The sequence below is a fragment of the Temnothorax nylanderi genome, unplaced genomic scaffold, assembly GCF_030848795.1.
Source record: "Temnothorax nylanderi isolate EJ_2023f unplaced genomic scaffold, tnyl_v1.0 TNYL_tig0003_pilon, whole genome shotgun sequence".
Classification (NCBI taxonomy): Eukaryota; Metazoa; Arthropoda; class Insecta; order Hymenoptera; family Formicidae; genus Temnothorax; species Temnothorax nylanderi.
This window is the reverse complement of record NW_027249065.1, coordinates 2,105,703-2,128,669: the sequence shown is the minus strand read 5'-3', so window position 1 is coordinate 2,128,669 and position 22,967 is coordinate 2,105,703. Positions and strand designations below refer to the sequence as shown.

Genomic DNA, 22,967 nt, shown 5'->3' with positions numbered 1-22,967 from the left:
AACGTTAGGTCTTTCATTCACTTTACCCATTTTTCCTGCATGTTCCTTGCAATTTATATTGGACGGGCTTACATTTTTTCAAGACAGTTACTTAAGACACAAGGATATATACGTGTTAACAAGTTTAGTGCACAATAACATTTACATTGAGACTGGTACAGCCGGAAGTGATATGGCTGATCAATCCCTCGTGGAGAACTATACAGTCGCCAGCTAAGAAGACGTCACGTGGACATTGGGCGGCTCTCAGGGAGGTCACAGGGCCCGTGTACGTAAGCGATCGGAATCCCCCGTTTTCGATGCTGTCGACGGCCTGTCAGTTAAACCATTCAAATGTCATTATCCATCTTTAAGCATTGATACGACGTCTTCGTCTTACGCGCGCGAATCGATCTAACGTATACCTGGATGCTACATCGAAGTCTGTCAGCTGTATCGCCGACGTCTAATCCCGCTACCCAGGCGATGATCATGTCTTTCTCACCCTGACCTTCTCCGCCGGCGTGCACTTCCTTGCAACACGCGTAATTACGACTGCTGTGCAAACGCGCTGCCAACACCGGCAGAGGCAACCGATTCCGATACTTGGGATTTATTTGAATGCCACCGAACAGTCTCGCTGAGGAATCTCTTATTGTTATAGAAATTTCTGCGATTAGTGATTGACTTAGGCGCTTTTATAATCAATATTAATCGCGAATATTATACGTTTATCGTCTTTCTTTTTTAATTTTAAATCAATCGAAAACCAATTCTTTGTACATTTTTTATTTAAAAAAAAATCATTTGTTTTAGGAAATATGTATATCGAATGCACCATCTCTGTGCAATGTTTATACGACGATATTTTTACTAACGAGAGCTTTCCGGACACCAGTAAGAGAGCTAGACATCGACTGGAATTGCAAGAGAGAGCTCCGTAGCTGACGATGAGCGTGCTCTCGGCGCCGGGCTCAACGCTGAGAATAGGCACCTCGGGATGGTCGAAGAGGAAGTGATGGGTGAGCGCTGAGAAGGCGACGTTCACCGAGCAGTCTAGGCGTGGGCAACGTATGGGTCTACGGGAGCAGTCGACGGAGGAACTTTTGACCTTAATCTCGGAAGTGTATCGATCCGCTGCGCTATTTCTCCTCGTCATCAGATCGCAATAACTGTGTTGCTGTTGGCACTGTCTTTCGCAGCTTTTCGTTTCCTCCTCCCGTCGCGAATTGCCTCGATCGCGACCGGCGACGTACGAAACGTCCGATTCGCAGTCTAAAGTCTCGTTATTCGCCTCGACGGGCGTCGTCTTATTGAAGTTGCAAGTCCACTGATCGCGACGCGGGTTGCACGTCCTCAAACGTATGCGATCGCCGCGATCGTTGCCTCTGCCCTGGAAGAAACTCGCGTGCGATCTTTGAGGCTGAGGCGGCTCCGTATCTATAAAGGGATATATCTTTCTTTTTAGGAAATGTTTAGTTTTTTTTTCAAAAATCTAACGACAATTAAGCGCATGTTTGGCGACCGTCTTGCGCTGATTAATTAGATATCGTCACTTGATTCATTATTTAGAAATGTTATGATATTCTAAAGATTTTTTCTTATTTTTTTTATAACATTGATTCTTCTTGCAACGCAGGAAGAAATAAGTACTGGCTGCAAGACTATTTGATTAAAGGTATAATTTTTTTAAAGAGACTAAAGAGACTGTTGTGTGTATGACGTTGATAGGAAGTTGAATAGAATATTTTCTCTATGAAAATCTTACAACTTTCTCTTACAACCTTTAGGTTTCTACATCTAATGATAGTTAAGATGGACATTTTATCGACCTGTTTGGATTGAAAAGTTTCGTACGCAACGTTGACACAACAAATAGCCCTCGGACCAGCGTGGATCCTGCTCAGAATCGGTGACGCTTCCTCCGAGATTCGCGTCGTCGATGATAATGTGACAAATCGCGCACTGCCCAATCTGCCCAGCTTCCTGCTCGTTTTCGTTCGCTTCTTCTTTTTCTTGGTTTGTATCTACTTTCTGAACTTTTGTATCTTCCTCCTCACTCCGGTCTTCGTCGACTCTCCGTTCTTCATCTTCCGCCTCATCCTCCGTAGCCTCGCTAGAGATTTCCTTTCTTTTCTGCACTCTGCTTTCGTTATCCGAATACTTTCGAACGAGATGAAGATAATTTAATCCCTACAATTCGATAGATGGAGATAAATTAATTCCTACGATATTTCTTTTTATCTCAAATGATAAGCGTTAATTTGGTAATTGTTGGTATATTCAAGCAAACAGAATCATTAATCTCGATTTGAACTCACAGTATTAATTACCGCAAATAAATTTATCAAAATAATTATTAATTTTATGTACAGTTAATATCGGTAAATAATTCTTTTGCAAAAAATAGGCTAGTCTCTCTATACTTTACAGAATTTACTTCTGATGTTAAAGGGAACTGTGTTCGTAATTATGATTGATTGAAAAATATGTTGGCATATTTGCAAAAAAATCTGTTAAAATTGAGGATCTACAATCTCCCTTATCGAGTGAATTCTGTGATAACCGATTGCGATTTGCGTCTTTGTTCGCAGTCTCGTGCGTACAGATATCACATGCCTTGCGGTGATTATTTATCACGTGGCCGTCGGCTTTGGCGGTTCTATAATCAACCCTCTCGTCCGTTTCTTCGCGAAGCATCTTCGGCCGCTCTTATCACAATTTTGATAACCTTTCGTCGATGACGCGTGTCTCCGCGATCGGCCGATCTTCGCCACGAGCGTCTGTTCGCGTGATGTGCAAAATTGTAATTTCCGGTGTCTGAAACTCGACTTGCGTCTACAAAACATATAATCTTTATGAATGCGCTTCTTTCTCTTGCATAAAATTATTGATTATTTTATATTTAGCAATGATCACACATTTCTCCTCGTGACTTCGTTATTTTCAACACATTACGTATCTTTATAATTAAACTCTTAATTAGAGCTAAAATTAATACCCACTTAATACTAATTGAAAAATTATAGTTTTATTATCCGTACTCGCTATTGTATTCTCAGATAACGTCGCTAATGGCCCCAAATTAGCCAAACAATTTGTCATAAAGCATTATTGCTTATCACTGAGCTTACCCAGATCCAACGAGCTAATTTTCTCTCCTTGACAATTACTGCGGAATTTAAAAGAGATTATTAAGATATTATAGGGGCGAGATATTGTAGACGGACTTTTTTGGATTTCCGAAGTGACTCGTGATGCAATGATCTATTTGACGACCGATTGAACTCCAATTGACAAGCGTTCTTAATTTCGCTGTAATTTAGTTCAAGAGAATTTACACTCGTCAGAGCCAGAAAATGCTCGATACGCCACGGTATTTAGATCAGATGTATAAGGCCATCTTGACGTTTCTCGGAACAAAGAAGAAACAAGCCGCAATGATATCTGCCGCAATATCGCTATAAGAAAATTCGACTCATCGTGCTTTCCTCCTGCGGGTCTTAAAAATCGTTCAGCCTTAACTTATATAGAAGTCTTGTTTTTTTACACTGGAAAAACGATACGCGATATAAAGCCATTGACCTTTAGCTTTCGTGCTCGTTGCTACAATCGATGCGTTCTGCCTCGATATTTATCTGCATGTTTGTGCGAAATATGTCCGATATGTAGATATCGGTTATCTATGATACAGCTCTCTTGAATTTATGAATTAACAGCAGGCCGATAATCGTCGCCGAAGCCTTTACATTGCGATCGTAAAAAAGCAGCGTATCTCGCAAAATTTAAAGTTTTTTTTTAATATACTAAATACCGCGAGAGTAATCGGTCGCGTGAATAAGGTACACATGGATGCTTGTTAAGAAACACGTGTTTTATTAAAAATGCACATATTAAAAGATTAGAAAATAGTAAACGATACGATGCGTACATCGCCTGGTCGATTTTTAACAGCAGGTAATATGCCTAATTGGGACTGAGCGGGTAGATTTATATTTAATTAATCCGTGCTGATACCTCAATGATCACATATTTTGATCGCAATGCTGTGATTACGTTTAGTTTCAATACAAGTATTAATAGTTAACTTAATACCTAACTAAAATCCGATTTGTATAATACATATCATTAATTAACGTTGCAGCATACATTCAATAACTAGCTGCTGTATAATCTACAGCAAAGCTACAGAAATGTCTTTCGTAACTCTTTGAAAACGCGAAATTGTTTCAGAATGTCGTTAGTTACGTTGCTACAACGTTTCATTCCTGCACGTTTCATTCATTTCCGAACTTCTTGTGAACGACAATAACAATTCTATACTTACACACGTGGTTAAACGCAGAAATCACTTATCGGTAAGTGATACGATATTTTATCATATTCTTGTACTTATTTCTTAACATTGCCCGTCTTCGCCTCCGGACAATCGTTGACCAACTTTTGCCTCACGTTCGCCAATCTCTCCGCGCTGATCGCCTGTATATTGCCCAGACGAGTGTTGTCCAGCAGCGTCTTCAGGTTTTGTTTACTGTCCAAATTGATCATGCTGCTACTCTTGCTTCTGAGCGCCGCTGATAACGCGGACGTTTGTCCGAAGAGCGATAGTAACGGTAACTCTTTAATACTGGCGGTATTACTCGCGATCTTTTTGGAAATAGAACCTTTGTCGAGCTGGTCCGCGCTCCCGGTATCCAAGGATCTGGCGGACGATATTAATAGGTTCTTTCGTTTTATCGGACTGGAATTGGCACTGCATGACGCACTCTTTTGCGGAATACTAGAGCTAGATCGTGATTGCAAGAATGCGACATCGCCCTGCGAGTTCGTCGAGTGTTGGCTGACGCCGGGAGACGCTGCGACGTGACGTCCCGATGAACTAGATTCCGCAGGCAGGAACTCGATATTAGAAACTTGCGCGATACGTAAATTCGCAAGTTGTACGTGGCTCTTATTGGCTAAAGTATCGTTCGTATTACTATGTCTATCTCTTCCCGGTTCCTCCCTCGTAGCATCCACGTCGGCATTGTTAGGGGCGTTAATGTCCCAGCTGCTCTGTGTTTTCCTATCCTTAATATTGAATTGAGAGATTCTGTTTGGCACGTATTTCGATATACCTGCGCTTCCCGCTTTCTCGGTGATCCTATTCTCGAAATTAGACGTACCTCTATTCACTGGACTACTGTTCAATGATTTCGAAGTATTGCTCTTTAAAGCGAGCGCCGACGCGCCGCGTAACGCCGTCGTCGAATCGATCGTCGAGCCCGATTTGAGCAAGTTCGATCTGCTAAATCTGTCCCTTTCGAAAGTCCCCGGATTTCCAGTCGATCTTGAAAAATGATTTAAATTACGCGTTTTAGACAGTTCGACTCCAGATAAAGGATCGTAGCACGTCCCGTTCACGGTGTTGACTTCAATCGTGTCAGATCGCAGATCGGAAGAACTTTGTGCATTGCGCTCCTCGACATGTAACGAATTCTCGATCGACAAGCGATTCAATTTTTCCACACTGGCTTGCAACTCGAGCTCCCATTGCGTGAACTTGCTCTCGCTGCCGTCGACGGATCTCTTGTCAAGATGTTCCGCATCATTCTTCGTCGAACAAGACTTCTGTAAATTTTAGATAATGGCGATAGAAAACGACAATTTTAATGCTTTGCACGAGATTAATCTTCATATATTTTACTCACTTCGATATCGTGCAGTTTTTCGTTGTTCCCGTTTTCGTTATATCTAATGGGAGATATTTTGTGACTGTCGGAATCATTAAACTCGTTCTTATACTTCTGGCGTGTGTCTGAACCAATGAGCTCGGCACCGACGCCAGGTTCTCGCGGTCCATTAGCCACGATATCTAAAATACAAATATTTATATTTACCAAAAAAAAAAAGAAGAAACTTTTATTTCATATATTTCTAAAATATATTTCACCCTACCGTAATCTCTTCGTTGCTGGTGTATCTGATTACTAATTTCTTCCAACGTCCGGAGACTCGTTGCATAATTACGTTTGGCTTCCTTAACAGCTTGCTGCAGGTACTCTACTCTGTCCTTCTGCGTCGCCAGCATCTGATCGCACTGGGTCTTCACCTCAAAGTACGGTCTCGCTTTTATTATTGCATTTCGATGCTTCTCCTCCAAATGCAATAGCCTTTTCTCGGCGTCGTGGAACAGCATCGCCCGTCTGTGATGTTCTCGACCGCACTCCGCCTTTTGATTGTCCGCGTCCATGACCTCGATAAAAAACATTATTTAATTTTATTTGCTATTATTTTTCTTGACGAATGATAAATTACTTAACGTGGAACAAAAATGAATAAATAAAATATAGGATATTTTTATCGTTCTAAATGTTTCGCAATACTTTCAAAATTACACGGTCACCGTGCTGTGCGTTCTAACTCTTATACTTACTTTAATAGTAGCATGATTGAGCATATCCTGCCATGCCTGGTCAAAATTCCACTCATGCTGATGAGACATGAATCGCGCTTCGGCCAGGGCGACTGTTTCCTTCGCCGCTGCGTGAATTTCGCTGGCTCTTTGAAATAGCTGCGCCTGCTGCTGACACTGCACCTGTAAATTGCAAGAGGAAATGTTTCATTGCTTCACTTACATAACAGTTTGGTTAATTGTAATTCAAATCGCTTAATGCAAAACTGGTGTTAATTTATAATGGCAGGTTACCTTAAACATGAAATGTTATGTTCAAACAATAAGATAATTATAAATTTCTCACCGTTATACGTATAAATCATATAAATGTATCAAAATTCATTAATGAGCTGTATTAAAATAAATAATATAAATAAGTTACAACTTTCGGTATATATTGAATTTATAAAGCTTTACTTTAATTACAAGCGCGATCCATTAAATCAGCACGAGAGGAATTTCAATCGGGCATAGCAGGATATGCTCATTCACGTCGCTATTAAAGCAAGCATCAGAGTAGAACGCGCAGCGTGTGGTAATCTCGCCATGCGTTCAATAGCAGTTCTCTTTGAGAGCATTGTGAAACATTTGAAGCCATTGAAAACATTTACTGAATTTACTAAAATTCTACATAACTCAATATATACATTTTTATACTATTATTTTGTGACACAATAAAATCAGATTTGAGACTAGACTCTCTACCTGAGCTTGATGAGCCATCTCCAGTGCTTCGTAATAACATCTTGCCTTTTCAATGCAGCTAGTGCCCAGTTTATCCGTAATTTCTTTCAGCCTCCTTGTTGTATCCGAAAGGAGCTGCCCAAAAGCAGTGTGGGCTTCCTAAAAATTAATTAAGATTAAATAAATATTGCAAATATATACACTGTTCATCCTGTACATTACAAACAAAATAAAATACTATTTCTTACATCCAATTCAGTCTCCAGCTTATTAATATTGTCTGCTGCATTGTTCAAGTTCTCCAACTCGATCTAGAAAACAAATTTATCCTATAAGATGTTATTTTATATACTTTATACATAATTTACATAATTTAAAGTACCAAAATGAGATCATGTCAAATACAAACTCTTCTAAATTTTTCTACTTAAAATTTACATCGTATGCTATGAGCTTTAAAGCTTTAAAGATCGCTACTTAATTACTGTCATTTATTTTAATTTGTAATTTCAATATACGAAAAGGCAATTATAACACTATATATCTAAATTAAGAATTAAATTATTTCGTTACAGAGAATAGAAAATTTCTAGTCATTTATTTCTCTTTTTTAGATTCTTCCACAGGAAAAATGAAACAAAGGAGGGAGGAGCGTCTCGAGAGATAGAACTTTTCCCCAATTGAATTTCACTTACAATTAGAATTTAAATTATATATTGTACTATAGCTTTTAGAATTCAAGTTCACTATTTAATTACTGTCATTTATTTCAACTCGTAATTCCAGTATATAAAAAGAAAGGTATTACTTATTCATGCTGTACCTCTAAATTAAATTATTTCATTACAGAGAAGAGAATACTTGTTTACGTTCACGTCATTTATTTCTTTCTTTAGATATTATACTACAGAAAAAATGAAACCAAGGTCCTCCTACGCGCCTCGAGTCTCGAGCTAGACTCTTCCCTGAATTGAATTTCACATGCACTAATTAGAATTTAAATTACCGTTCTTTATTTCGATTCTAATTCCAGTACATGAAAACAAAGACGTTATTTCACGCTATACCTAAATTAAATTGATATCTTTTCAATAAATAAATTCTTTCATTACAGAGAAGAGAATATTTTTACCCATTTATGTTTACATCATTTATTTCTCGTTTTTAGATGTAATATCCCCAGGAAAAATGAAACCAAGGAGGAACGTATTTCGAGAGATAGGACCCTGCCCCGATTGAATCTCACTTCCTCGCAAAACAACGGCTCCGTTGCTCCGTTCATCGGCAGGTGACAGGCGCGATTAGGTCATTCGCGAGCGAGCGCATCTCGCGTCTCTCAGCCACGTCCGTCCGCGCGAAGGAAGGAAAGTGAAAGCAAAGTGGGACAATGTACCAGGCGGTGTTAGGCACTGCGACCGCGACCGCGGCGACGGGACGGGACGGGACCTAACCTAAAACGCCACGGGCCGCACGGGCGTGGACCGCGGGCGCGCGGGAACGGGGTACCGAGGAGACCGAAGCGGAACGCGGGAGGCGTCTCCCGAGAGCGTCGTCTCACCTGGATGCGCGGGTCCAGCGCGGCCTCGGCGTCCTCCGCGACGTCCATATCTCCATCCGGCGGCTGGCGCGGGCGGCATTTAACGCTGGCGCGACGTCGAGGCGCGACGTGTCAACTCATGATCGCCGAGCCGCGAAATCCCGTCCCGCGTCGGAAGTCGGAAGTCTCCTCTCTCCCTCTCTCTCTCTCTCTTTCTGCCGCGGGTCTTCCTCGAGCTGCGACCTGCGACGCGGATGTGTTTACATCCCGCGACAGTCACCGCCCTCGCGAACACTGGCAGCCTTCGAGACCGAGACACCGAGACACTCGCGCGCGTTAACGAGCGGAACGCGGAACACGCACGACGCGACGGGAGTCTCTAGGCCTAGGCTCTCTCTAGGCGCGGACGGGAACGAGAACGTGGAGGGAGCAACCGAGAACGAATCGACGCGACTCGCGTCTGAACGTGCTGGCGAGGAATGCGGAGTGATGCGGAGATAAGCGTATTAGCGTACCGCTGACGCATCTCGATGATGAATTCTACATTCTACACCCGCATCATCATATCATAATGGAATCGCGCCTCGGTCACCCCCCCCCCCCCCACCCCGTCGATTGGACCGTCCCGTCCCGTAGTTTCCGATGGAATTCGCGAGCCGGGTGTCCACTGCGACGGGAGATCCAGCGGACGGCTAAGTACGCGCGAGAGTCGATTCGAGGAGTTTAGTTTAGAAGGGGATCGATTGTACTCTCCAGACATCGGCGGAGTTATCAGGGGAACATATGTTCGCTAAGCTCGGAGCATTAGCGGGGAACACCGATTCAAATACGTTAGGGTGACTCCAAACTTCGAGCTCCGCGACTCCGACTCCGATTAACTTGCGTTCATTTCTATAGTATTTCTATAGGTTTTTATCTTTTTCTAGTTCTGCGAATAATCAAAGTTAATTTTTATTGGAAGAAATGGACATTAACCGGTTTACTTTACTTTTTATTTTATTTTTCTAGTTCTGAGAATTTTATGTCTATTTCTACCAATGCAGATTAACTTTAATCTCGGTTTAACTTACTTTTTATCTCTCTCTCTCTCTCTAGTCCTGAGAATTAGAAACAGATTAAAAGGAAATTAAAATTAATTTATATTGGTAGAAGTAAAAATTAGAAACTTTAATTTTAACTGGCGATTAACTTATCAAGTAATACTTGTCTCGTTAACGTGACTGGAATTGTTTATTTATCGTTCGACATGTGGGAAGAGTAATCAGGTCAGAAGGTAACGAATTGGAAATTTTACTGCAAAAACGATTAGTTGAATTAATCGCTGATTAATTTCTTAAACTAAATAATACTCGTATCATTTTGTTGACCCGAAAAGAATTATTAATGTTTCCTTGTTTAACATATAGAACGAAAGATTGGATCAGAAACAATGAACAAATTATATAATTTTGTTTTAGGTAATTCTGCCGGTCAAATTAGTCGCCGATCAATTTAACCGGGATTTAAATCGACTCAAAGTTGCCCTGATCTGAAAAGTAAGGCGTGAATTTTGGAGGAAAACGTACAATCTTTCCCATTATTACAGAGCAACAAGAGGTTAACTTCCCGATTATACGTAAATTAGGGAAAATCATTTGGGAGAGAGATGAAAGTGGATGAAAAAGAAAGATTTTCTTTTCCCCTCGCAAACGCGCGGAAAACGTGGCAAGTGGCGTCATCTGGCACGAAGCCCGCGCACCAGCGACGACCGCGCGGCTCGCGCCGCGAGAGCGGCGAGAGTCGGTGGTCGGTGGGCCAACAAACATGGCGTCTGCCAAGTAACAACGCTCCACGCCGCGTAACGAGTGCCTTACGGTTTTTAGGTTCATGTTACCGCGTCGCCACGCGCGTCACTCCGCGTTCCGCGCCAGCGAGCCGTTTTCCACGTTTTTCTACGTGTAGAGCTCCCCACCCGAGTCTCTCCCGGGGAGATTTCACTCGGCGACGACAAGGTGCGTGCAACTAGTGCATCGCGACGGCGACGGCGGTGGCGGCGGCGGCGGCGGCGGCGACGGCGGCGGCGGCGGTGGTTCGCGACGGCGGTTTATCGCGGTGAGTCACAGAGACACTTGTACGTGCGTGCGAGCCGTCGCGGCTCCCGCTAATTGACAGCGGAAGGCGGGACACGATTGTCACGGATCCGCGGGCTAACCGGGGCGTGCGCGAAAAGAAGAGAGCTGGCGGCCGAGCGTCGGCCGACCGGTGACGATTTCTCGCTCTCTCTCTCTCTCTCTCCGCGTTCCGCGACTCTCCGTCGTCGCACTCCCTTTCTTTCGTGTGATTACCCAATTTCCCAGTCGTTTTTCTTGACCGCCCGACCGCGAGTGGCACGACAAAGCGGCCCCCCGAGTCGGAGGTGCCGCGCGCGTCGACTTCACTTCCGCGGAAGAGTTGGGTTCTTCGCATCGTTATACCATATCCGGATTATCAGCGGTTTTTTACGGTGATACTTGCATTTTTTTTTTACGTCATTGGTTCCGATAATCGCGACACGATAAGCCCGATGTGATCTTTGCCTGAGTTTTCTGTACTAAAATTGTTTGGTTGGATTATTATACTTTCAGAGTAGGAGACCATTGTTTCGAAAATGCCTACACAGACGGCAGAGAACGATGACATTCGAGTGAAAATTAAATACAATGGGTAATGCATGTTGTTATAAAAACTGTTTTATGGTTTGTCTTTAATTTTAAAAAGTTGATGTTTAATTTCTCACAAGTTTCAAGTCACTTATTTATTGTTATTGTGATCTAAAATTGTGTATCATATCCGTAACAAAATTAGTCAATATAAATATATTGAATTAATTTAAAGAAAGATAAATAAAGAGCTGATACTGAAGATGTCAATTGGGATTATGCAAATCAAAGAAAAACAATGATTTTAAGACATATGTGTGACGTGACATTTTTCCTGCATTAGGGATGTACATATCATGTACATCACTCCCGGGATTTCGGTGGACGCCCTGCGCGAGGAGATGCGAACGATATGCAGCTTCGGTACGGAGCAGTTCACGATGAAATGGGTGGACGACGAGGGCGACCCGTGCAGGATCGCCTCGCAGCAGGAATTGGATGAGGCGCTGAGGCTGTACGAGCTCGAGAAGGACACGGAAATAATCATACACGGTCAGTCAGGCTGTTTACGTTTGAGCAACTGAATGTTTTTTCGCCAATCGTGTCCCGCATGTTGCTTTGATTTTAGCGACGCATTAAACCGTTCAAAGGCTGCGCGTTGCGCCCGACGATAATCGCTTGCATGTCTGCACTTACATAATTAGGAGGAGTGGAGGACCGTACTCGTGATTCATGCACGTAGAATCAGCGCCCGGGTAGGGAAGGGCGCAATACATATATGTATGCGACAAAATAGGCTCGTCGGTTAATGTCCACCGATGTCTTTAATACTCCACGTTAATGGCCGCGCTGTTTAGATAAGAAGCCGTCCATAAATTACGCATAACCGATATATCTTGGCCGTGCATATTAGCGGTGGCGTGCTAAGTGCACGCTATGCAGGCGCTCCTACGAGCCCCGAGTATCGATACGCGCCGCGGATAACGGTATGTATGTACGTACGCCTCGATGCTCGCCTTATCGGTGGTTTATCGTCGATACGAGTCGGCGATTAACGGCGAAACAGCTTCATCGGCGTCTAATCGTAGCGCCGGTGTTTATTCGGTGTACGCATCGATCGATTCGACGCGCGATTTCCTCAAGGATGACAACATTCTCGGGCCGCGCGTGTTGCGTGCCCACGAGGATTCTATGCAGTCAGAGCGGCGTGTGATATGAAATTAGAAATTCATCAGCTCCGAGACTTCCCGAGATAATTCGATACGGATCTCATTTGTGCGACGGCAAGATGCTTCTTGGAAGGGGGAGCGTATCGTGATCGCGCATACATTTCCGGTCGGAAGAACTTGGCCCTCCCTGGCGTCTTCTTTCGCTCCTCTCCGCGCGACTTTAATGACGATCGAACCTCTTTGATAAGTACGAAACAAACCCTTCGAGCCCCGAAGATTAATGCTTCAAAGAAAAAACCAACTCCCTACACCGAATATACCTCCTTATTTTTGAACGAGATGGAATTAATTCGCGGTGTAAGAGGATCGTCGAAATTATCGATCGCGGACTTTCCAGAAAAAGATAATGAGGAACTGCAACTAATTAAAATACTCGATCTTGAAGGATTACAGAGTCAGGTTCAATATATTGTTCCCATAAATAACTCCCTTATTAAGCGTAGCTTAACGAGATTGCATCCTCTTTTCTGGAGCCTCGTGAAAAACCAATAATTTCCTAATGAAAACGTGACTCGGTACACGTGAACCTTATTCGGTACATGTACAATAATCGGACATCGTCGCACGATATCGACGGAATCTCGGTTTCTCGATGCATATAACGCGCGTCAATCTTTACAAATATGTACGTTAGCGCGGTATCGGTCGCAGTGGTAGCGGTGACTGCACGCTGTCACGAAAGAACGAGGAAGAATCGACAGGGCAGTGACCGAAGGAAATGCAGGATAATAACTCAAAGAGACGAACAGTCAACGATCAAAGTGAAAAATGGAAGAAAGCAAGAAAAATAGAGCAAAGGACAAAGTAGAATAGAGTGTATTGCATGTCGTGGGACGGAATGGTCCTCTTGGAATCCTACGTAAAAGCAGAAAGACACAAAGAGCAGAGAAATCGTTGAGACAGGAAGAAAATGGAGTTAACGAAAAGGACGTGAAACATGTACATAATATATTATAAGGCTGCGAGAGGCGCAAAGTTTACTTGAAAACGGTGACAAGAAGAATCGCCGGATAATCAGCGAGCAAACAGCAAAGGTATAAAAGAGGAGGAAGGGTGTTCGCGCGGGAGAGAAAGAGGTAGAGCTTGGGAGAGGCAGAAACTCGTGGGTGGATATAGGCGGGGGTGTAGGTCCGACACCAACGGGGGACGACGCGACGGGGGGATACATGTATCACCTCCACCTCGGCGCGATCCGCGTTTGCGCGATTCGGTCGGTAGCGTGCGCCGGGCGGCGGCGGCGACGGCGGTGGCGGTTAACGCATCTCGCCGCGGCGGTAGTCGATATCCTTGCACGGACCGATCAGCAAGGGCGCAACGCACACGTCACGCCGTCGCGCTACCGTCGACGCGAATCTGGCTGTGAGATCCCGAGATCTCGGGTCGCCGCAGGCGGGAGGAAAGAGTGTCGCGGGAAGAGGAAGTCAAGCCGGGGATCGGCCGCGGAGTTGCAGAGAACTCCCCTTCGTGACTAGCTAGCCTAGCCCACGAAGAAGGGGTTGCGTCATCGTGCGCCTCGACTACGGCGGCGATACTCGACTACGGTGGTTGTCGGCTCGCTTGGCTCGCTACACCGCGAGTGGAGAGAGGTCGCAAAAGAGGCGGTAAACTAGCATTGATCGAGGCTGGTGATTCGTCGCATGCTCATCCCGGCGGCTCCTGTAAGAGGTCGACGGCGGTGAAGGAGAAAGAGACGAAACGGGAGAAAGAAGGGAAGAACGGGGCAAGGGTGAAGGGGCGAGGCGAGGCGGTAAGGTAATCGGTATATACACATATATAGAGAAAGAGAGAGAAAGCGGGACAGAGAGCCGCGAAAACAGAGAGGCGAGGCGAGGCGATCGCGCGCGGTTGGAGTGAACAAAAGGGAATATACGTTACCGCGGCGATCGAGCAAGGCGAGGCAAGCACGGCTGGACTCGCTGCGGAATGGCGTGGGGCTACTGGAGCGCGACCACCGTCAGCGACCGGGGTCGGTCACCTCGCCGCGAGAAGGACAAACAGCATCAGAGCCTGCATCAGCATCAGCCGCCGTCGCAGCAGCAGCAGCAGCAGCAGCAGGCGCAGCAACAAATGCACCAGACGGAGCTGTCCGCGCAGAGCACTTACGCCAGCGTGCAGGAGCGAGAGCTCAGCGTGACCGGGCCCGGCATCGGGGTCGCGTCGGAGGAACCACCCTGCAGCATGATGATCCAGGGTGGTTCCTTCTATTCGTACTCGGCGGCGACAGCGGCCGCCGCGGCCGCCGCCGTGAGCCGGCGTATCTCGACCGTCGTCGAGGGTAGCGGCGGCGGCGGCGGCCCGTCCTCCATCACCTCTACCGGCATCCAGGTGTTGCCGCGGGAGCGCCACGTGAAACCCGGCACCAGCACGCATCCGCCGTCGCCGGGCAGCGGCGACTCGGCCGAGTACGAGCAGCCGCTCGTCGGTCACCTGCGCTCCGCCGACATCTCGCCGCCCCCCATCCTCATCGGTAGTCCGCCGCATCACCATCAATATTATCATCACCTCCATCACGACGACATTTTAGCGCAGCCCGGCACCTCGTCCAGGCCGACGAAGCTGCTCCAGTGCCCGCCGGACGCCGTCGAGGGTATGGACGAGCTGTCCGAGGCTGAACTTGAGGAAGTCGCGGCGAACGCCGAGCTGATCTACGGCATCGGGCCCACCGCGACGTGCCGGGTACACGGGCCGGGCAGCCAGCAGCCGCTGCCGCTGTCGCTGCCGCCGGAGTCCGCGCTCTCGATGACGTCGCTGCTCGACGTTGACCACGCGGGCCCGTCGCAGTTCCAGTTCAACGAGATCACCTGGGGTAGGTGCAACCGTGGGGAGGATACGTTTGAGGAGGAAGAGCACGTCTCTGGCGCGCGACCAGCTTCGCTCTCCTCCTCCTCCTCCTCCTCCTCCTCCACCTTCTCTTCCCCCTCGTGTTTCTTTGATCCAGCCCGTGATCTAGGTCAAAGTCTACCCGCCTGTCTACCGCTTGCCAAGATAATACTCGGCCACTCGGTTCTTGTGAGGGTGCGATTGCGTCCGGTGCATCTCGCTCGATGCGCCGGACGCGACGCCCAGAAAAACGCGTGTCTTCCGGCCGCCGCGCCGCATGATTCGCGGGTCTCTCGGCCGCCCTCCTTTCGGCCGGCTTTGGCGTTTGTTGACGGAAATCGTCGTGGCCCTCGAGAGAGACGTTTAGCGCATTGCAGTAATATAAAACTCTAAGTCGGTCACGTGAATTAATTATCGCGGCTTTGTCCTCGCTAAAAGTAAGGGTTGTGGTTGGTAATAGTTGCTGTCGAGTTGTCGCTCGGTTTAGTGCATCTTTTTTTTCCTTGTCGGGTATGATGGATGGAGAAACTTTTTTCCACGCTATATCAAATTTATTCCGCTTACACATACCGCGCTTTATCCGATCGCATTTTAATTGATGACATAATTCACATTTTCCACCTTTCGCATTAATTTCGCAGAATAATCGTAATAAATGTAGTCGGCAAGGTCCATCGGCTCTTCAAATACGTTCGTATTTTTTTTTTAATCTATAAATGTATTATGCATCTCGTCGTTGTTGTTTTATGATAGTTCACTCTTTGCGGCAGGTTAAGCGACAAAGGCGATTATCATCGGCGTTGCTTTGACGATAAATTTCATCTCTTTCTTTTCTAGCTCGCACAATCGAGGGCAACGAATGCATCGTTGTCCAGTATATTTAATTTAGAGCGTGAATTAGAACTCGGCCGCGTATCGACGCCCATCAGCTCACACGGCGATCCAGTTACGTGGAGGGTTCGAAGTTTCAAGTACGATCTTCGGTGTTGCCTTCTCTATAGCGCGTATATGCGCCGGTGCACTTATGCACTTACCATTATAGATCCATGCTTCTAGGATACCACGCATCGTCGTCGTCGTCGTCGTCGTCGTCGTCGTCGTCGTCGTGGTCGTAGTACGTGCACCCCGCATACAGCTCATTGCACGTATTCCCCCACGTTAGGGGTGAGTGTACATCGCATCGTCTTTATCGCCCGTGTCATCGATCCCCCTCCGCGATAATTAGTCCATGAATATTTCAAGGAATTGCGCTCACCTCTCGCGCCGTTGTGCACCTCGTTCCGGCATCGTCGATACGTGTCCGCGGTGAGAGCCGCGGTTCTCTCTCTCTCTCTCTCTTCCGTAACAAACGATTCGATTACATATATTGTACCAACGGGAGAGCACCGATGGCCTCGTTAGCGGACCCGCGATCGTATGACACGCGTCGTATCCACGCAGTCGTCGCGACTGCATCTCGTCTCGTATTCATGGATAGAGATCCTACAAAGAGTCATTTTAGCAAGACGAGCTAATAAATCCAGCCGATAGATACCCTGTCAAATTTAGTATTTAACGGATTTGATTTTCATAATTTAGACATTATAATTTTTGATGGCCTAATTGGCGTAATAGACTGATTATAAATTGATTTAAATCTCCGTTCTAAATGAATTAATACATCCGTTCCGCCCGTATAAATCTACATTATTCATTTATACATTTATTTGACCTGTGCACTTCAAATAGACGGGATCGATTTAAATTTATTTAGTCTCTTTTTGATAAATCTATTAACGAATTCGTGGTATTGATGTTCCATAGGTCTATTGTTCGTCAACCTACATCCATCGAGTATCGTTCGAGCAGAGAATCTATTCTGAAGGTCTGCACGATCGGCGCATTTTGCCTGTGTGATCGAGGCATGTGTCTCCAGATAAAAAAAACCTTTTGTCCGCTCTCTCGTTGTGACCTTCGGTAACGATTTTTTCGGCCTCTTACCTTCGGCCATTCAGTCTTTCTCTCAAATCTCGTCGCGAACCGCGATACATCAGCTGACTTAGCCGCCTAGGCTGGCTGGGTGGCCGCTTTAAAGCGTTAAAGCGAATAATGCGGAACAATTGGCGGAATAATGCGGCTTTAATTTTATTCCATTCATTAGCTGCGCCAACTTTCATTTCTTTCCTAGATTCTGTGTTTCATAAAGCATTACTCTGCCCAACGACACGCGACGCAATACACTTAATTGTATATTTAATCATCCTTCTGCTATACGTTACTGGGATTGTTCTGATAAAGGGCTTGTGCCTTCACTCGTCCTTCGCTAATTAGAATTTATACGGCGTTTGTGTGTGACTGCTCCTGGGGCGGAGGATTAAGCCGTCGCGAGTAACGAGATTAAAAACGTCCGCGGGAAAACGTCCCAGGACCTTCGGCTCTCGTCCGGAAGGTTTTCCACGCGCGCGCGGCTTGGTCGACTTCGCGGTTTTATCGGCGCAAAAGTTGCGAGGAAATTTAATCGCAATACGCGCCGTCTCGCTCGCGATAAAGTGATAACGCGGCGCTCGATGGCACGGATAGAATTCAGTGTTACTCGTTATCTGACCGTAACCGGAGCGATACCGAGTAGGACACACGGCAGCCAGTACGCACAGTATGTTGGACAACGAGCAGCGAATCTCGATCGGGTTCCGGTACTCGAATTGCTTCCCGTGTAAGTTCGCATTCGACCCTATCGTCGAGATCCCGACGTATTCCACCTAGACGGGATGAAGGCGGGAGTGGCGTCGATCGACGACTCGGCGTCTCGTCGGCGAATTAAATACGCAGTCTTAAATCATTGATCGCTTTGATATTAAGAAGTATGATTTCGCAGAATTTCTTCCTCCATATTTCTGGCTCAGCTTCGCTATTAATTATTAACGTAGCTCTATTCAGGCCATATCTCAGATATCGTGTGTCATAATCCATTAATCTTGCGGGACTTTTTTAAATTTAATCTCTTTTCATCAAATGTATGACGGGACGACACAGGAAATGGGAATTACTGTTTAACCGGACACGGTATAGAAAACTCCCAGATTCATTTCCATCGTATCTCTCGAAATTTCGTTTCGACGAAAGCCGGGGAGAGGAAATGTCACGTTTTGTGTCAGCAAAACGAACGTGAATTCTTTCTGTTCTGTTACAGTTTTTCCGAACGTGCCGCCCGCCCCCGGGATGCCGTGCCAGGGAGAAGACAGTGAGTGTTTACTGTTCATTGGAAACGTCTCAGCCATCTTCGCCGAGTCGCGCAGCTTCTCGCTTGCGCTCGATATATAGCATATTAGCGTACTAGCCAGCGAGTTCTAATTAACCGTCCGGTGGAAAGAAACGATTAGCGCGCGATAATAGACAGACACCCGTATGCGTAACTCCGTTACGTGCGGAAGCTGAAGAGCCGTAGAAGAAACATCCATTTCTCGCTCTCGACACCCCGCTCTCCACCAAAGCTCTCCCTTCGATACGTTTTTCAATCACAATCTTCATCGACATCAACGCCTGCGTTACACATCGAAAAAACCCCCAAGGCTCCCGATTCTCCGGTACAGTTACAAAAGATTGAACTTATAAATTGATTTTTTTGCGCATCACGATTTATATTCGATAAAGGACTCACAAGATATGTCTTCTTAATTTGTGAATTAACGGATAACAGTAAACTTTGATTAGTTGTAAGATCTATTTTTGCTGGAAATGTAGAATACGTCAAAATTAAATTACATTATAATATTAAAAAATAATTGAATTAATTTTGCTTTTTAATGGAAGATAAGAAAGGAAAAGAAATTGCGCCATTTATGAATATTGCTTATTCAATGTAGCCATGTAGCTGTAGCGAGGAACCAGAAACCTTAAGACACACTCGTTCCTTACAATGTACAGTCGCTCGATAATCGTCGAATGGCTACCAGCGATTCTATCGATGTCACGACAATCTGAAGAAACCTGGAAATCACCGCGTCAGAATGACTAGAACAAGCTTTTGCTTTGAGTCGCATGACTCAAGAGTGGGAATAGTCTAGTCCTCGTCGATTCTTTCTCAGGTCCCTGGCATCCGAAGCCGATATTCGTCGGTCACTCGTGGATAAAGCATGAATCAAATCCCGATCAATCGTAACTCTTTTCCGAATCCTTTAGAGTAGTAAGAACAAACTTGCCATAATTTCGGAGCGCGTTTTCACCGTCGACACAGCATGAGACACATTTCGCACGAAATATTGTTGTTTCCCGTTCGCATCGACTCGCTTCGTTCGTTCCCGGTGAAGCCGGCACGTCGTTCGATAACGCAATCGGTCGCGACCGGACGAAAGGAGAGAGGATGGTGGCGTGAAATCAATTTGCGAAGTTACCCGACGATATTCGACGACGAAACCTTATTATCAAAATAAAATTCCTGAACACACATACTGAAATCGAAGACTTTATATGGATAATATAAGCCTGCTATTACTCGTGTTACGAGATATTATGTAAGCGTCTTTATAAAGCGCAGAGAAAATATTTATCTTCGAAACTTGAAGCTGTATTTAGAGAGAACGGTTAAAGTTTCATTGTTTTTTCTTGGTAATAGATCAGTCACAAAATAATTCAATTAATTACTATGGAGATTAATATTAGTAGTTCAATTAATAATTGATTAGATGATGCTAAGACTAATTGGATTTGCATTATATAATGAGGTTTCATCGTCGTTTCGGTACGGAATGGATGGATCGCGGAAGTCGATCGCGGCGAATTCGATCGATCAAGTTGGTGCTTTCCATCATTTATGACATTTATGTTATTTCATTTTCCGAAGGAAGCATCTACAGACGTGGCGCTCGTAGATGGAGGAAGCTGTACCGAGTGAATGGCCATATTTTTCAGGCGAAACGATTTAACCGGGTAAGCATCATTCCATGTAATTATCATTGCAGAATCTTTACTTTATTCATCGCCCCTGTTTCTCCCCTTCGCCTCGTTCACCTCCTTCATGCACAATCTTTGCGAAAGTAGATCTGTCGCAGGTGTGACGCGGCCGGCGAAACCGACGTTGTGTGCAGAGCTCTCTCGTAGAGCACTTCCAACACTCTAAAACTTGCTGGCTAGTGACTTCGTCGTCGACGAAGGGAACAGAAGGGAGCGTCGCTCTCTGTCTTTTCTCCCTCTTTCTCTTCCTCTCTCTTTCTTTCTTACTATGTTGCTGGAAATGCAAAGTTGCCATCCTTACAAGACTGTGCTCACGCACGAACTCTCTCGATCTTGCTTCGCGCGTAATCCACCTGTTTTGTTCATCCCCTTCCTTCCTCCAGTATACTTTACTTTGCCCGAGCGCTTTCGGAGGAGCACTCGCTGCGTCTAAGACCGGATACTTAAACATAATTACCATTTGTTTCGACTCAGACTTCGGTCCTAGGACGTTTTAAAGCCGTAGCATTGCGTGCGTTATCGCTGCGTCGGTTTGACTTGCAGAAGGCCTCCTGCGCGTTCTGCCAGGATCGGATCTGGGGTCTCGGGCGGCAGGGATTCAAGTGCATCCAATGCAAACTACTCGTGCACAAAAAATGCCACAAGGTGGTACGCATGCCATGCCTGAGTCTGCAGCAGCAACAGCAACAGCAGCAGCAGGGCGCAGAGTCGCAGACAATCGACAGAAACGGCGACCAACAGCTTGATCCGTATCCGTGCGTCCCAACGACTCATCTCGAGGATGAGATCACGGGATCAACGATCATCGAGGAGCATTCGCGCGATCGTAAGATAACTTCAATATATTGATTACACGTTGTTCAATATTTTTTATAGCCAATGATAAATTATAATTTTCTGCAAAGATATTGTTGCAATAAGATTAATATTGAGTGCAAGGACATAATTAATTCATACTACTCTGTGTATTAAATAATATATTTTACGTATTTTTTAGTAAATATACTCAAAGGCGCATTCCTTTTATATCTGATTTATATTTATATTAGAAGACATCTTTTTAACTATTAATTTTTCTATACTACTGTATTTTCTTTACGCTATTAATATACTTTTCATACATTTACGATTTTACAGGAATCGGACATGAGGAAGGGGAAGAACTGCCTTTGGATACATTGAACGAGGGCGATATTTCGAACGATATGCAACGGCAGTACTCATTAAACGACTTCGAGCTGATCAGGGTGATCGGTCGTGGTTCCTACGCGAAGGTCTTGATGGTGGAGCTGAAGCGTACCAAGAGGATTTACGCCATGAAGGTAATCAAGAAGTCTCTGGTGACAGACGATGAGGACATCGATTGGGTGCAGACCGAGAAACACGTATTCGAGACAGCTTCAAATCATCCCTTTTTGGTGGGCCTGCACTCCTGCTTCCAGACGCCTTCGCGTCTGTTCTTCGTAATCGAATTCGTGCGTGGTGGCGATCTCATGTTCCATATGCAAAGACAGCGCCGTCTTCCCGAAGATCACGCGCGGTTTTACGTGGCTGAGATCAGTCTGGCATTAAACTTCCTACATGAAAAGGGTAAAACAATCTCCTCTTTTTTTCTGAACAAATTGGTAAGGGATGGAACGTATAATTGAGTTCGATAATCGTTCACTTTCAGGTATTATATATAGAGATTTGAAACTGGACAACGTACTACTTGATCACGAAGGACATGTTAAGCTTACGGATTATGGAATGTGTAAAGAGGGCATTCGGGAAGGCGACAACACCGGCACCTTCTGCGGCACTCCCAATTACATTGCTCCCGAGATTCTACGTGGCGAGGAATACAGTTTCTCAGTAGATTGGTGGGCTCTGGGAGTTCTACTGTATGAAATGTTGGCAGGCCGTAGTCCCTTCGACCTCACTGGTGCGGCCGAGGACCCAGACAAGAACACTGAGGATTTCCTATTTCAAGTTATTCTGGAGAAGACCATACGTATACCGCGATCCTTATCTGTTAAGGCTGCGTCTGTCCTTAAAGGATTCCTTTGCAAGGATCCCGCGGAAAGGTTGGGTTGTGGGAAGAGACCTTCTGGTTTCCTCGACATTGTCGCTCATCCCTTCTTTAAAGCGATCGATTGGGAAATGGTAAGTATCGTCTTGACGTAGATGCAAAAGTTTACATATTTAAAAAATACGAGTCTTGTTAACGATATCTTTCTTTTAATTTCGCAGCTGGAGCAGAAACAAGTTACGCCGCCTTACAAGCCACGTTTGGATTCCGATCGTGATCTCGCGAACTTCCCGCCTGAATTTACGGATGAGGAAGTGCGTTTGACTCCGGATGATCCGTAAGTTATTACAGAGTTCTCTAAATTTATGCGATTTAAAAATTTAAAGTTTAATTAATGAGAAAAGATTTGTATAAAGATTTATGTGAAGTTGCTTTACTTTATTGCGTCGTCAAGTAAATTTTGAACGCAATGTTCATGCAAGAAAATTTTCAGGAAACAAATTGAGAAGATCGACCAGAGTGAATTCGATGGTTTTGAGTATGTGAATCCTCTATTAATGTCACTGGAGGACTGCGTGTGACAAGAGCCACTTTTCATTGTGCATCGTCACAATCAAGATCAGCAGCAGCAGCAGCAGCAGTATCAGCTGCAGCAGTGCTACATGTACGAGTTGCAAGACAGACTCGCGAAACTTCGTATCGATCCCATATTCCCCGTTGTCGG

The 22,967-nt window shown here is 45.2% G+C and overlaps 3 protein-coding genes across 8 annotated transcripts; 1 reads left to right on the top strand and 2 right to left on the bottom strand.

The window, feature by feature from the left end:
* Nucleotides 1-29: 29 nt before the first annotated feature.
* On the bottom strand, nucleotides 30-3,751 carry LOC139771664 (uncharacterized). The gene is made up of 5 exons (XM_071704602.1): nucleotides 2,599-3,751; nucleotides 1,812-2,172; nucleotides 858-1,419; nucleotides 405-630; nucleotides 30-313 (listed from the first exon to the last, which is right to left on the bottom strand). The coding sequence occupies exons 1-5, from the start codon at nucleotides 2,677-2,679 to the stop codon at nucleotides 125-127; spliced, it is 1,419 nt and encodes a 472-aa protein (XP_071560703.1). The 5' UTR covers nucleotides 2,680-3,751; the 3' UTR covers nucleotides 30-124.
* Nucleotides 3,752-3,832: 81 nt separating this feature from the next.
* LOC139771640 (uncharacterized) lies at nucleotides 3,833-9,200 on the bottom strand. Of its 2 annotated transcripts, none has more exons than XM_071704573.1 (7): nucleotides 8,658-9,200; nucleotides 7,348-7,410; nucleotides 7,121-7,258; nucleotides 6,395-6,556; nucleotides 5,917-6,214; nucleotides 5,670-5,833; nucleotides 3,833-5,589 (listed from the first exon to the last, which is right to left on the bottom strand). In XM_071704573.1, exons 1-7 carry the CDS (start codon nucleotides 8,703-8,705, stop codon nucleotides 4,372-4,374), a joined length of 2,091 nt encoding a protein of 696 aa, XP_071560674.1. In that variant the 5' UTR covers nucleotides 8,706-9,200; the 3' UTR covers nucleotides 3,833-4,371. The 2 variants fall into 2 exon arrangements, with proteins under 2 accessions (XP_071560674.1, XP_071560679.1); XM_071704578.1 differs by lacking the exon at nucleotides 8,658-9,200 and adding an exon at nucleotides 8,232-8,349.
* Nucleotides 9,201-10,406: 1,206 nt separating this feature from the next.
* On the top strand, nucleotides 10,407-22,967 carry Apkc (protein kinase C iota type). 5 transcript variants are annotated; one of them, XM_071704542.1, is made up of 10 exons: nucleotides 10,407-10,727; nucleotides 11,240-11,318; nucleotides 11,598-11,806; nucleotides 18,473-18,523; nucleotides 20,123-20,208; nucleotides 20,776-21,058; nucleotides 21,370-21,822; nucleotides 21,905-22,377; nucleotides 22,465-22,580; nucleotides 22,737-22,967. In XM_071704542.1, exons 2-10 carry the CDS (start codon nucleotides 11,263-11,265, stop codon nucleotides 22,822-22,824), a joined length of 1,815 nt encoding a protein of 604 aa, XP_071560643.1. In that variant the 5' UTR covers nucleotides 10,407-10,727; nucleotides 11,240-11,262; the 3' UTR covers nucleotides 22,825-22,967. The 5 variants fall into 5 exon arrangements, with proteins under 5 accessions (XP_071560643.1, XP_071560657.1, XP_071560651.1 ...); XM_071704550.1 differs by lacking the exon at nucleotides 10,407-10,727 and adding an exon at nucleotides 10,767-11,118; XM_071704556.1 differs by lacking the exon at nucleotides 11,240-11,318.

Excerpts from the sequence above, each read along its gene's own strand:
- LOC139771664 (XM_071704602.1), bottom strand. The coding sequence starts at position 2,679 with ATGCTTCGCGAAGAAACGGACGAGAGGGTTGATTATAGAACCGCCAAA. Across the intron at positions 1,420-1,811 it reads AAACTTTTCAATCCAAACAG|ATACGGAGCCGCCTCAGCCT; the intron begins GTCGATAAAATG and ends ATCCCTTTATAG. Across the intron at positions 314-404 it reads GACTTCGATGTAGCATCCAG|GCCGTCGACAGCATCGAAAA; the intron begins GTATACGTTAGA and ends TTTAACTGACAG.
- LOC139771640 (XM_071704573.1), bottom strand. The coding sequence starts at position 8,705 with ATGGACGTCGCGGAGGACGCCGAGGCCGCGCTGGACCCGCGCATCCAG. Across the intron at positions 6,215-6,394 it reads TCAATCATGCTACTATTAAA|GTCATGGACGCGGACAATCA; the intron begins GTAAGTATAAGA and ends TTTTTTATCGAG. Across the intron at positions 5,834-5,916 it reads CCAGCAACGAAGAGATTACG|ATATCGTGGCTAATGGACCG; the intron begins GTAGGGTGAAAT and ends TTTGTATTTTAG.
- Apkc (XM_071704533.1), top strand. The coding sequence starts at position 14,407 with ATGGCGTGGGGCTACTGGAGCGCGACCACCGTCAGCGACCGGGGTCGG. Across the intron at positions 20,209-20,775 it reads AGGCGAAACGATTTAACCGG|AAGGCCTCCTGCGCGTTCTG; the intron begins GTAAGCATCATT and ends TTTGACTTGCAG. Across the intron at positions 22,581-22,736 it reads CGTTTGACTCCGGATGATCC|GAAACAAATTGAGAAGATCG; the intron begins GTAAGTTATTAC and ends GAAAATTTTCAG.